The 14,516-nt window shown below is 32.8% G+C and overlaps 2 protein-coding genes across 5 annotated transcripts; one reads left to right on the top strand and one right to left on the bottom strand.

Moving 5' to 3' along the window:
* Positions 1 to 2,864: 2,864 nt before the first annotated feature.
* On the bottom strand, positions 2,865 to 3,867 carry LOC108779238 (uncharacterized). Its single transcript, XM_018546610.1, has 3 exons — positions 3,586 to 3,867; positions 3,388 to 3,505; positions 2,865 to 3,175 (listed from the first exon to the last, which is right to left on the bottom strand). Exons 1-3 carry the CDS (start codon positions 3,865 to 3,867, stop codon positions 2,865 to 2,867), a joined length of 711 nt encoding a protein of 236 aa, XP_018402112.1.
* A 1,410-nt stretch (positions 3,868 to 5,277) lies between these two features.
* MED27 (mediator complex subunit 27) lies at positions 5,278 to 7,980 on the top strand. 4 transcript variants are annotated; one of them, XM_018546618.1, is made up of 5 exons: positions 5,278 to 5,512; positions 6,212 to 6,392; positions 6,471 to 6,740; positions 7,041 to 7,341; positions 7,846 to 7,980. In XM_018546618.1, the coding sequence occupies exons 1-5, from the start codon at positions 5,458 to 5,460 to the stop codon at positions 7,978 to 7,980; spliced, it is 942 nt and encodes a 313-aa protein (XP_018402120.1). In that variant the 5' UTR covers positions 5,278 to 5,457. The 4 variants fall into 4 exon arrangements, with proteins under 4 accessions (XP_018402120.1, XP_018402122.1, XP_018402121.1 ...); XM_018546620.1 differs by having other exon boundaries at positions 5,278 to 5,493; XM_018546619.1 differs by having other exon boundaries at positions 5,442 to 5,493; positions 6,209 to 6,392.
* Positions 7,981 to 14,516: the final 6,536 nt, after the last annotated feature.

A 14,516-nucleotide genomic window follows, 5' to 3' on the forward strand; every position in this document is an offset into this window, starting at 1 on the left:
ATTTATTTTGATTATTCACAGGGTCAATTGGAATATGAATAACTCAGCGAGAAAGACAAAATTAAAAAGGTTGCTGACTCTTGCAGCTTTTGCTGTGTATGTAGAACAACAAGAAGAACAAGAACTGCAACAATTACGATATCGACAACGGAGGTGGTGGACAAGAGAATGGATTATACGAAGAGAATTCGAATTAAGAGGATCTGTTCACTTAGCACTCAATGAACTTGTCAATGAAGATATAGAATCTTTTTGTAGATTCTTCAGAATGGATTTGAAATTATTCAGTAATTTGTTGGTTAAAGTTTCTCCATTTATTCAAAGACAAGATACAGTTATGCGAAAGTGCATTCCGCCAATTCAAAGACTATCCTTGACTCTAAGATTCTTAGCTACTGGAGAATCTTTTCGCAGCATGGAATTTGCAACAAGAGTACCGGCTTGTACTTTATCACGTATCATCCCTGAAACAGTTAGAGTCATTTATGAAGTACTGAAAGATGAATATTTAAAGGTAACTTTATTTATTAAAATTATAATTTTTATTTCTTTGTATCGAATATGCTGTGAATATTTAGAATAATATTTATATACATAACCGGGGTTGAGTAGTAACTAGTTAAAACGTTAAAAGTTAAAAAAAAGTTAAAAAGTTAATAACTTTTAACTTAACTCAGTTAATTTTAAATGCATCAAATTTTAACTTAACTAAATTATTTTTAAAGGTCAACTTTTTAACTTTTTTTAAGTAATATACATAATACATACACATATACATTTACATATACATATTTTATACATATTTTAGACTCCAGATACCGAAGAAGAATGGAATCATGTTGCTGACCATTATTTGCAACAATGGAATGTGCCTAACTGCATTGGTGCAATGGATGGCAGACATATTGAATTTAAAGTTCCTCTCAGTCAAGGATCATTGTACCATAATTATAAAGGTACAAACAGTATTGTTTTATTAGCATTAGTTAATGCTCACTATCAATTTATATATGTCAACGTTGGTGTTAATGGCAGAGTAAGTGATGGAGGTGTTTTTCGTGAAAGTGATTTGGCAAAATATATAAATCATCCACAAAATCTATTAAATGTGCCAAAAGATAAATTATTACCCGGTATGAATCAGCCTGTTCCTTTTGTTATTTTAGCTGATGCAGCTTTTCCGTTGCAGAATCACATATTAAAACCTTATCCATCACGCAACTTGCCTCATGATGAGCGAATATTTAATTATAGACTAAGTAGAGGTAGGAGAGTAGTTGAAAATGCTTTTGGCATATTAGCTAACAGATTTCGCGTTCTTCTAACACAAATATATTTATCTGTTGAATCAGTTCAAAATATAACACTTGCTTGCTGCGCTTTACATAATTACATTAGTAAAGAAAATAATACTTTTTTACAAGGAGCTGTAGATATTGAAGATTTAGAAAATAGAACCGTAATACCTGCTATTTGGAGAAATAATAATGTACAGTTACGTAATTTAGAAATTGTAAACATAAGACCCAATAGAAACGCAATTTATGTTCGTGATGTTTTTAAACAATATTTTAATACTGTTGGAAGAGTTGAATGGCAAGAAGCTATGATTTAATACAAAAATCTTATAAAGGGCATATAAGAGTCAAAATATTATATACTCTATATTATATTTATTATTTTAATACTGTCTTTTAATACTGTTGAATGCTTTTTCTATTTTGTGAATGAAAAACAACCGTTACGTATGATACATATTTTTAAAACAATATATTAATATTACAAATGCTTCAAGTATGACGTTATAATTTTATTTATATTGTATTTAAAAGATTGTATATTATTTGTTGTATAAATTTAACATCTCATTTTGTAATTTATATTATAGTCAAAAGCAGTATCTTGATGTATATCTTTATGTTTTTTGACATTACTATTAAAATATGTAAGGCTAATGTTATAAATATAAAATTGCAAAAAGCAAGCATAATCATAATAAGATGTTTATAATATGTTCTAAATATGTTATTTTATTAATATAATACGGTATAAAGCAAAATTTGAAGTATTAAAAATGTTTAAAAAGAAACAATATTTTATTCTCTCTCACTCTTAAAAAAAAACATTAGTCTTTATAAACCCCGCTCAAGAGTGGTTTTTCGTCCATAAAGCTGTTTTCCAACGCGTGTATTCCATCGGGGTGTTTTTTATTTGTTGTCTGGCATGCGGAAGTGTCTCTGTGCAAAAGGAGAAATGGGGGAAATTGTTTAAAAAAAATCGTTCTAAAAATGTTCCAAACTTCAACCATTTATTGTTTATTTTGTAACAATTACATTATATTTTGTATTTTATAACAAATAACTATAACATCATAAATAATCACTTATATTCTGCTACTTATTTTAATTTTAAATATTCACAGCATATTCGACATAAGGAAATAAAAATTATAATGTTAATAGTTATCTTTAACTATTCATCACATAAAAAAAATCGTTTTTTTTTTTCAAATCACATTTTAAGAATATTGGAAGAGTTGGAAGAAGAGTTGAATAACAAGAATTTAAGTTACTAAAAGGTAAGAAAATAATTTATCACATACTCATACGTTACTATAATAATAAAATAATTTTGTATTACATACTCATTCGTACGTTACTATAGTAATAAAATAATTTTGTATCATAAACTTACGTACGTTATTATAGTAATAAAATAATTTTGTATCAAACTCTTACGTACGTTACTTACTATACTAATAAAATAATTATTTATCACTCACTTTATGAATATTACTTACTAAATAATAAAACTTATATGAACAATAATAAAACAGATAGGACAATATAAAAATAGTATATTGTTTAATCACTATCTGCATCATCGATTAATGTGATAATATTTCTTTGCAAACCTTTTAATTTTTTCAAATTTTTAATCTTACGTAACTCGTCCTCTACATATAAAATCCAATGTTTCAAGCCGTCTTCTGCTTCTTTATTTTGACTTATCGATTCAATTGCAGTTGAAGCCTTTGACCAAAAATTGTTTGTAACATCAAAGGAATTAGTTTTTGCTAATTCAGATTTTTTTCTTTTAGCGAATGTTGCAGTACGTGATTGTGATGAGATACTACTCATTGAAGAGGATGAATGAATATTTTCACAGATATTTTCTATTTAAAACAAATAAAAATAATAATTAGAAATATAAATCAAAATTATATTTCTTACACACACGCACGCACGCACATACACGCACGCACACACACGTGCGCGCGCGCACATACACACAAACACATACACGTATACATATACATGCACATGATATAAATATTATAAAATTATACATTAAAACATTATAAAATATAAAGTCTATCATTCTTACCTTTATCATATTCTTTATCTTTTACAACATTATGTACATCCAATAGCTGTAAATTGTCCGTATCATCTTCATTTATTAATTCGTTTATTGTTGAACATTCCGATTCATGCTTAGAAAACTACAAATTATCATTATTTTTCAATTATTATTTATTTAATTATAATATTTTTGTAACTTTCAAGTATTTTTTCTGCTCACTTTTTCTGTTATAGAAGATTCTCCTCTTCTCTGTGCAATATAAGGATCAAGAAATTTCATATCCTCATATAACCACCAGGTAGGTTTATAAATCTCATCAGTTGATGCACCGCTTGCTTTTGATTGTTTAATTTTATTGACATAATCTAAATATTGTGATCTTAAATTGTTGATCTTCTTTTTTACAATTTCTATTGTTAGTGGTTGTTTTGTTATTTCTGTATACTGATCACATATTATTTGTAAAGCCTTTTCTCTTTTTATACGATTGTGAAAATCCATATAGATTTCACAACATACAAACATGGATGTTGTTGATACAATAACAACAAAGTTCGAACATTATCTCTATCCATATTTTCCTAAAAATTGATAATTAATTTTTTAATGCAGAAATATATTGTTATACTTTAATTATTTTTATTTACATTTTATTATTTTAATTTTACTACAAGAATCCATAAATTTCATTCTGTCAATTTAATTTATTTATTCTTGCTTACCAAAGATATAGGAGATTAGAGAATCCTTCGTAAACCTTTTTTTATTTTAAAGTTTTTTTTAAAGGCGTCTTCAACTTTCGTAAACTGCTTTATTTATAGGTTATGACTATCTACCAATATCTCATGTTACCAACATTGACTAGTTATTAAATATAATGTTGGTAAAGGAATTGAATAAAATGAAGGAGCTACGGAAAAATGGGACAGGATGCATTTTTGTTGTACGATGCTTCTTTTGAGATATTCATCCGAGTTGCCTGTGTCCACGATTTGAGTTTTAGTAACTTTTTCTCAGATCGAGAATAATTGAGAACTCGGACCAATTTCTAGCATAGTGGACACAAGCTTACGAGACTTCTGTTTGAGATATTTATCCGCGTTGCCTGTGTCCACGATCCGAGATCTAGTAACTTTGTCTCGAATCGAGATCTCAGACCGATTTCTAGCATACTGCATCCGATTTTCGTCGTACGTAGAAACCCTAAAAAGAGAGACTCGCCAACTCGTCACGTGACTATGGGTGATTCTGATTGGCTGGGGTAATAATCTGTGGCGGTGGTTACCTAACCCAACCGACGCAATGTCGCATCTCTGTTTTCTAGGCTTCTATAAGAATCCATTCCTTTCAGCGGACTCCCTCCCAATTAGGGGTAACGAATCAGGACCACTTTTTCAGCTTGCGACATGTACCATAACCTAGAGCCCCTAAAGGTCTCTACCATAACCTATTGATGACACATGTGTTGCTGTCAGCTTGTGTTGCTTACTGACTAGTAAGTTAATTTATCACATCTAATTGTATTAAGTTCGGTCTCCTTCTCTCCTACTTCGTGGTGCAAGTTCAGTATCGCCTTATTTTTTAACTATGAATCTAGAGGGCATCTTAAGACGTTACTTAAGGCAGTTTTAAATATAAGAACAACTATGAATACCGGCCCTAGTGTTTGTTTGACATGCGCAGTCACGAATTGAAAACGACTATCAGAGCGACAGAGAGGACTAATGAAGCGCAAGAGTGGGGGAAGTTATCCGCCGTCACTTTTTAGTCTACCTCCTCTACCGATATTTGACCGAGTTTACTCTCCTGGTTCTAGTCTTCTTGATTTAGAATAAAACTACGTATAATAAAAACATTGCACGAGTAACTAATTAATTTTTTAATTTGATTTTAAATTTCGTGCACTCTCTATTTTAGTGAAACGCATGCGCAAGAGATCACAGATCATGAATTTATAGCGCTACATGTAGTCGGTATGACAGATTTTCTAACCTCAACAGTCGTCAACTTTAACGCTTAATATTTCGGTTCGGAGGGCATAGCGGCACTTTTTATTGCCAGATTCGTTCGTTCCGTACAAAAACGCGTCAAATGAGTGTATTTTTATCAAAATTTGAACTGAACGAGGTATTCTATGCCTTTACAGGTCCTTTTAACGATTTTTACATTATTACTTATAAAATATTAGATCACTCAAAATATTGAGTACTTAGTTAGCTATTGTGTTGTATCAGCTATCAAGATTTTATAGCAAATTTACTGTCTTCTTTTCGAACTTGATTTCTGCTATTATAATTCATCATCCATAGGTACGATTCTATCACTCTTATGATTAACTTTAACATCGATTCAATTTACTCTTTATTTTTTAAATCTAAGAATGGTTTCACCAGTGTAAGATTAATTTTTATCTTGACTTAGAATTCTTAGAAATTCTTAGCACTAGAAAAAGATAAAAAATTAATTTAATCATGATTAAAATTAATTTTATATCGATAGAACCTTAATATTGCAACAGAAATACAACAGAATTGGAGTGTATCTTACCATTGTAAAGCAAGAAAGAAAGTTCTAGTGTAGAAATAAAAGACAGATCCATGACACTATAATTTATGGCTTATATATTTTCTAAAATTTCTGATATTAGAAAAACTGAAATAAAATAGCAAGCTATATATTCACCTGTTACTGGTTTATCAGTAGATATAATACAATGCACAGTTTGTAATATATGCTTTTGTCAAGTTTGGATATTTGAATCAAAAACTTAAAAATATTATACTGTAGATTCTTTAATTTATTTAAAAACATGAAATATTGCAAAATAAATGTAATATTTTAGCAGGTGTGAGCATGGAGCAGCTGCAGACGGCATTGACCGCTATCAAAGTACTCCGGTCCAACGTCGGGCAAGTGTTTGATTCTCTTGGAAATGGCTTACGGGCAGAACATGGGGAGGAGAATAAAGAATCCAAGTATTTGTTTGAGTTACAGGAACTGTTGACCACTGTAAATGTTAACTTGAGGTAAGTGTTTGAGAATCTTAGCTCTATATAGGATGCTGTAAGAAACAAATTAATTTTTGCTATTTTAAAACATTACAGAGACGTAGAACAGGCGATAAGTAGTTTAAATCCACCACCCGGTCCTTTCAATTTAGCCAGCACAACTTACCTCAGTCAAGAGACCACACAAGAAAGACAAGCGTTGTATAGCACACTCGTTAACAGTTATAAATGGACAGATAAGATTCATGAATATAGTAACGTTGCTCAGTCCTTGCTCAGCCAAAACTCACTAAAGAGATCTTACACAAGTTCAAGTAGAACAAAAAGGGGAAGATATCAAACCAGCAATCACAATGTACCTCAGACGTAAGTTATTGTGATTAATTCTCACAACACATAATTAATGGTAATGGTAAAAGTAAAAGTGATGAACCTTGAATTTGGTCATGAAATAAAAATTGTTGGATCATCGTTTTTGTCCACTTTAGTAAGTTAGAATGAGTAAAATAGTATAAATTAGAATAAGATAACATAAAAAGACAGTATATATACCCTTCTTTCTCACTCTTGACAAAATTGTTCATGGTCAGATTCTATTGTAAGATCTTTAGGTAAAAATAACGCTGTGTCTCAGGGCATGGACTTAATCAGTTTTAACATATACAGGCAAGTTGACTCTATGATATCAACGTTTGATCGACTATTCAATGACATGACGGTATCCGTGTCTCGTCCGTTTGCATCGAATGCAGTATTACATGTTACACTGGGACACGTCCTAAAAGCAGTGATAGCGTTTAAGGGATTGATGATCGAGCGGGTAGTAGTCAAGGGTTATGGTGAAACGATGGACCTATGGACGGAATCTAGACATAAGGTCTTTCGCAAAGTAACGGAAAACGCGCATGCCGCAATGTTGCATTTCTACTCGCCTACGTTACCCGAGTTAGCAGTGCGATCATTTATGGTAATTAACATTTCATTAATAATTGCATTTGTTAATAATTGTGTACTTGTATATTGTAAAATAAAAGAAATAATCATCATTAGCATTAACTTATAGCAGTCTAATTGAAAGAAATTTTGTGTATTCACTGACCACGATCTAATTCACGCTCACAAATTATGAGTATTATTTGTTCTCGTTTAACATTTGATAAACAAGGAAAAATTGATTCTTAAACTTTAAGACAGTAATAATGATAAGTGACGAATAATAGCATTAATGAAACGAATAACAAAATTGATTAAAACAAAAGCATGACGTATTAATTTTATTAATACTCTCTCTATTATAAAAATTAGCAAGATTATTTTTAATTAGATTGCTGTTGACTAATGTTGATTAATGCATTGTTTTTATTCATATACTACTAAATCTAGTTATGTAGATACCATCTTTTCATCCGTTAACTAAGGATTCCAAATGTGCTGTATTTACGATTGTTATTACGTTCTCTTTTGTTTTCAGACATGGTTTCATAGTTTAATCAATTTGTTCAGCGAACCGTGCAAACGCTGCAGCTTGTATTTGCACAGTGCGCTTCCTCCGACTTGGAGAGACTTCCGAACTTTGGAGCCTTATCATCAGGAGTGCAAACCATAAAATACAAGTTTCTCGAAGCTCGTGTTTTAGATAAATAATAATAATCAATCGCAAGTACTTTATCGATTGTAATGTACAGTAATAAAGCGTAATAACATTTGATACTTATATTTTTCCTTCATGCATTTATTAGTTGGAATATTGTATGATATATATACTAAAATAATAGAATTGTGAATAAAATACTTTTCTCTATTTCAACACATGTTAATTGATCTCGCGATACTATTATATAATAAGAGGTTTCTTTTAGGAGATGGTGACGAGGCAAGTAAAACATTTTCACAGAGAATGTAAGGGCTTTTATAAAAAGAATTCAATTACATAACACTTAATAAATGTAAATCGCACAAAACATCGCGCGTTCTATGAGAGAAAAATTGTAAAATATCAGACGGTACATTAATTCGAAACAATATACATACGTCATATCACGCGGCACTGCCGATCGTGCTCAAGATAGAAAGCTGATTAAATGTACGACTAGATTTCTCGTTAGATATCTGTTAATAGTGACGCTTTGAATTCCAACGAACTTATAATATTACACAGTAAAAATAGACGCCCCTTTTTTTCCCATTGTAGAAGCGAGACGACGAAAGGAAAGTATAATCGAACTTGATTATCGTTCAGCGGAGAGAAGTGATGTTTAGTGCTAACTTTTAATATCGTAATATACAAATGAGCGGGCGCGTAAACGTTTTTTTTTTCCTTGAAGTAGCTGCAATCAATGTGTATTCTTTTTATTTCTTGTTTCCTATATCCTACGTATGTATCATATACACTCTCTCAGTGTTATTATATACTATTTAGTTTTACATAATGCTAATTAGTATCATATGTAAATATAATTACGTTGTATTATAATATACTTTTCACATAACTGTACACATTCACATCTTGGAATATTGGCGCTCTCCTAAGGGGCGCAAGTCGTTGAGTGGCAGTGAACTTATTTTACAAATCATTATTGTAATCACTTATTTTGCTGGACTGTTCGAAATTTCTCGTTTTACCTTACTTTTTTCTCTCTTTTATTTTGTTTTCTTGAAGGCTAATGTTCAATGAGTTTCAATAATGTATCATTGACTCGAAATCACTGATGCGATCATTGCTTATCTTCTTATCAAAGTTGTGACGAGTGCGAAATACATTATTATAGGTCTTCGCGTTTAAAAAGTAGTCGCTTTTATAATATATGCATATATGTATATGTTATTACAATCTTTTTAGAAACGAATTATTTGTTTATAGTATTATACGTGGGTCAATTACAGACAAGTGAATACTTTTCGCTGGTAAGAAGGGCTAAGAAAGGCCTTTCCGCTGACGTTCTCTCGACATGAAAGTAATATGATGCTACGTATATGCGCAGACGGAAAGCGCCTTTCTTAATTTACAAATCTTGCGTTGATTTATATATATATGTATATATGTATATACGGCATACTGCATCTCGAGGGTAAAAATTACCGCGCGTGTAAATGATATATTGTTTTTGGTGCCAATGTGATCTGTCTTTCGTGAACACATATCGCAGCATGCCTTTTCTCGGTGAGGTGGTGATCGAAAGAAGGTTGTCGCAAAACACAAATGGATCGAATAGTTTTACGGCTACGAGAATACCGAACGCGCTCTCGGAATTTTTTTGTTTATCATCTAGCAGCTATAACGCAAAGATTCGCGTCGAGTTCGAGGATCTTCAAGACTTGATTCGAGCGGTTCGAATTAATTGTTTCCTGGATACGTGTTTAATACTCAAGCAGAATAATAGTAATGTTAAAATGACGTTAAATCGTAACTGATTAAAAAGTTTAATTTAAGTATTAATTATTTTAGAGACATTTTGACGTCATTTTGATGTCATATAATAACTTGTTCCGCTTGAGTATCACTTTACGATAATTTCGAGATGGAGATAATAATGACGGTATATATAATATTCGCAGTTCCCACGACATAATTATCGGTCATCGCAGAGGTGATAGAAGGAGAGAGAGAGAGAGAGAGTTTATGTTCGCCTGTGTGTATTCAGTGAAGTTTCCAATTATATTAATTAAATTGTTGAGTGTTTACGCCGTGCTACTATCGTCTAGTAGCTATAAATAGTTTCTATATATATGTATATATACGCCTCTATCCTAGCTTTATCAATAATTAATATAGTATTCTGAATTCTCTGATAATACTCGTAATGCAAGGAGATCTACTTTATCATATCTTTTTTTTTTTTTCAGTTCAATATAGCTTTATTGCCTTTCTCATTGATTCTGTATGTTTTGGACAGCTTATAATTAAAAACTTCTTTGGTTTTCTCGTTCGAATGATATCATACAATGACGTTTAGCATGTGATTCCGTCTGGATCATGTTTTTCTCATTCGATTAGTGTCTCTATCCTAGATATTATATTGCGTTTACGTCGCGACATTCGAAACCGCAAGTTGAACTGTTCTGAAAGGAACCACCGAAAATTTATTCCGTACAGAATTGAAATTCTAATCATCGAAATAAAAAATCAAGCCTTCCTTATTTTTTTTAACATCATTCATATTATTTACACTTGCGATTAGATAATAATTTTTTCTTTCGTGAAAGAAAACTTTAGTGGCCGATACGAAATAAGGAGAAATCCTTACGATCCTGATAACTTTGTTCGATGAACTTATTTAACCGTGTAAGAGGAATTCAGACGAATAGAACAAAATAAGATTTAAAGAGAATTTAGATTAATCTATAATTTCGATGATTTGTGATTCGCAAGGTAAATAGCGGGTTTCTTTCGATTTTTACAGGATAATCCGATGGATATATCAAGCTAACGCGAGGTATTTATTTAGCATCATTATTAGCGCTCGAATAATTGGATCCATTTGTCGCTATTAGTAATTATGAAACGGTAGGAAAAGTCTTTCAGTGCTCACGGATTTATATCCGAAGATCTATAGATCTACGAAATGTTTGTTTCCCAGGTAGAACATAGTCATAAAAGTCATAATCAAATCATAAAGATATATATTATAATGGTATCATAATGTCATCATGATGTCATTTATTACTTAAAAATCAATTTGTAAGTCACAAATAAGGTCATGATGATGTCTTTATGATACTATTATAACTTCTCTATTCTATTTTGCATACTCTAACACTTTTAAAGTGTATCTCACTCTTAACGACTGAAAATTGAGTCTTTTTCAAGACTGATTCAATTTTCACTCTTTAGAGATTTCACTTCAAAGAATTAGAGAGTATGATCAGTCTTTCCCTTAGTTCCTCTAAATGGATAACTAAATATCAAATTAATCATATTAAAGAATCTTACAACAGTTGTAAAACTATACTTTTCCTATTAAAATATAATCAATGCAACGTAAAACGGCAAAAGATATAAGCACACATGCGGGATATGATCGTCGTCGATTTCGTTGGTTCATACTATCGCGAAAGAGAGAGAGAGCTTCCCGAAAGAGTCACGATGCTCGATCGACGTCGGTATCTCCATCGCGGTGTTTTCTTTTTCAGGATTTGGAACGGCAATGAGTGGTGGAGATATATGTCTGTCCTCGTTTTGTCACTCGTTTTGTCACTCGTCGATAATGCTACTTTAGCTGGAAACGAAGTACACTATATATAATATTTCCGGTTATACAGGATTATCATACACTTGCTGTGTGGTTCAGCGACGTCTCTCATGTTACGATAGAAGTATACAAGATATATACACACGTATGTACAGCACGTAGGGAGGGATCATTATCTCCCTCGGAATATTCCGAAATATCGAATCGCCTGCACTCTTCCATTAAAAAGATCGATAACAAGGTGGAAGGAGAGGAAGAAAGATCAATGACGGAATAAGAAAAGGCATGCCTCTGCGCAGACTGGCTGCTGTTATTGATTTTCCCGATTCGGCCGAGGTGTCGATTTCTGTCGCGATAAAACGCGATCGGCGATCGCGATGTCGATTGCGTATCGTAAATTCATACAGAAGTTGAAATTAAAATTCTAGACCAATTTTGAAGACTAATAATTTGAAAGACCTTTGAAAAAGGAAAATGAACTTTCGACAAATCTCTGTTTCCCGCTCGTGTATTTTTCGAGGAATAATATTTCCGCGTTTAGAATTTTCATTTAAACTTTCGTCGACCATATGAAATTTTGCATCTTTCGTCAACAACTTAAGGAAGCACTCCTTTGAACTTCAGTATAGACTTTTATATTGTATCCTGGACTGTGTATAAAATTTTGAAAAAATTCTTCCGTACTTATGAAAGGATCTTTAATAACGAGTTTTTTTATTATCACGGAAAAGTCGAATTGTATTTTACTTATTTTTTATAAATTTAAGGACTGCTGCACTAATAATAATATAAAAAAATATATAGAAAATTGAGCCTCACTGAAATAAGTTAACTTCCATATATAGTATAGTTTATAGTATGGTAAACAAAAGATGTCATAGATACAAGAATGAATAATGGCTTGGTGCACAAAAAAACATTTTGGAACATCTCAGCAATGTTGTAGAAACGTTGTAATGTGTTGCTGAAGTATTTTAAAATGTTTCTTGCTTATTAGGAGATGGTTTTTGAGATATAGTTTACAAGGTATTAAAGCACAAGTTTTATACTTATTTGATACACCATAGTTTAAAAACTATTATTTTTTTAGTCTTGTGCCTGTAACATTTTTCGTTCATTACATTATCTATATACAGTACAGAACTCGCAGTAATGTTTGCATGGTAATATTACTAGAACATTACTGTAATATTGCTGGAGCAATCAGCGCTGTGGGTTTTATACGCTACATTATAAGTAAAAACAAATTCACCGAGACACAATTTTCTATCAGTGTTTTCATCTATCAAAACTTCCAATCAAAATATCTGCAAACTGTATTTTCGAAGTCTAATTTGGCCGGACGGAGATTTAACGCCGATTTCTTCATTCGTTGATTCGAAGGACTCGATAATGCATTGTAAGAATATTTAACAAAAGTAGTTAAAGAACCGATATGTCCATTAGGCCGAAGCGGGAAAGTGTGCTGTAATGTACCCTGCGTTTTATGAGATAAAATATGGTTGATTGGTTCGTGAATATACTGGTGATCGAGAGGCACCGTATGAGTTCGACGTGCTCGCGAACGTCATCGAGATTGCGGCTAATCGATAGCTAATTCTGATGTAATTTTCTTTTTTTTTTTTTTTTTGACATTAATTTAATGCAGTTGGTCGATGCCCAATTTGAGATCTTCGATACGAGAGATCGCTATACTTCGATCGTTAAACGCACTGTTACATACCGCGACTTGTAAAGGCAAGTCATTCCTTTTCCTGTCTTTCAGTTCCAATGATTTTAATGAAAAATCGCTGGCCTTCCCTCAAAGCGGAACTTCTCGATAGATAGGCAAATTAAGAGGAATCGATAGAAATTCGTTTTTTGATCCCTTTTAACCCTCCACTTTCACGAAGCACCCTTGAACGACAAATTTTCTTATCGGTTTAACAATTTCTCTCCTTTAAACGTTCGAATCATCGGGCTCGTCATTCGCGCATAAATTAATTGAGACTATTCCTTTCGTGAAACGAACGAATTCAGAGAACACTTTCGTCTCTCCAGCAATTAGCGTATACATTCGCTTTCAATAATTTCGGGATCAAGCGCCGGAAGTAACGAACAGAAAATATCACAGTGTCTCGAGGGCAGCTCGTAATCTTTTTAAAGTCGTCGTGGATATTATGGCAGTCGCAATAGTACATCATTATCATCGCCATTCGTCATCGTCGTCGTCGTCGTTGTCGTCGTTGTCGCGGAAGTAACAGCGCATGTTTCTAATAATTACACAACACGGTGCGATGAATCGTACAGAGGACAGTGTGATACAAAAACGACACGTAGTCCCGACATGAGTCCTAGAAAATTAATGATATAAAAGTGAAGATATATGTATATATATATATATATTGTGGATACACGTTTCCCCTACGCTCCGAATGGATGAAGGGGTTGGCAACGACGAGGGATGAATCGGACGAAGGATCGTCCTTTCTCCCTTTCGCCGTGCTTGACGATTTTTTCGCGGGCAACGATTTCATGTTTCGATATATATCCTTCGATGTCGCACGAAGTCCCGAGTGCACTCGCGCAGTGCGTGAGATCGCGAAATTCGGCAATTCTCGTAATCACGTTCCCTCTTCCCAAGCATACTCGTCTAGGCACAAATCACTTTCGCAACATATCGATTATTCTATCTCGATCGCGCACTCGTTCCAATGTCCTCGTTAACGTTACGCGCGGTGTCTTCTTCCAACTTCAAGAGGAAGCCTCGTTAAGAATCTTCCGCTTTCACCAAGAGATCATCTCGCGTTTGCCGTCTTCTTTGAAATTCGTCCGCCAAACGACTGAGCGCCGATCTCTCAGCATCCCTCGTAGCATATTTATTTTTTACTCGATACATTTCCATGCCGAATTATTTTATCGTCGCTAAGCACCGTCGAGACGAAGACTCGATCGGGGGAGGGGGGGGGGGGGG

The sequence above is a fragment of the Cyphomyrmex costatus genome, unplaced genomic scaffold (genome assembly GCF_001594065.2).
Source record: "Cyphomyrmex costatus isolate MS0001 unplaced genomic scaffold, Ccosl1.0 scaffold567, whole genome shotgun sequence".
Classification (NCBI taxonomy): domain Eukaryota; kingdom Metazoa; phylum Arthropoda; class Insecta; order Hymenoptera; family Formicidae; genus Cyphomyrmex; species Cyphomyrmex costatus.

What these genes read in the sequence shown, in the direction of transcription:
- LOC108779238 (XM_018546610.1), bottom strand. Translation starts at nt 3,867, where the DNA reads ATGGATTTTCACAATCGTATAAAAAGAGAAAAGGCTTTACAAATAATA. An exon ending in AATCTTCTATAACAGAAAAA is followed by an intron (nt 3,506 to 3,585) that starts GTGAGCAGAAAA and finishes GATAATTTGTAG; the next exon opens with TTTTCTAAGCATGAATCGGA. An exon ending in AGATAAAGAATATGATAAAG is followed by an intron (nt 3,176 to 3,387) that starts GTAAGAATGATA and finishes TGTTTTAAATAG; the next exon opens with AAAATATCTGTGAAAATATT.
- MED27 (XM_018546618.1), top strand. Translation starts at nt 5,458, where the DNA reads ATGAGTGTATTTTTATCAAAATTTGAACTGAACGAGGTATTCTATGCC. An exon ending in ACTGTAAATGTTAACTTGAG is followed by an intron (nt 6,393 to 6,470) that starts GTAAGTGTTTGA and finishes AAAACATTACAG; the next exon opens with AGACGTAGAACAGGCGATAA. An exon ending in AATCACAATGTACCTCAGAC is followed by an intron (nt 6,741 to 7,040) that starts GTAAGTTATTGT and finishes TAACATATACAG; the next exon opens with GCAAGTTGACTCTATGATAT.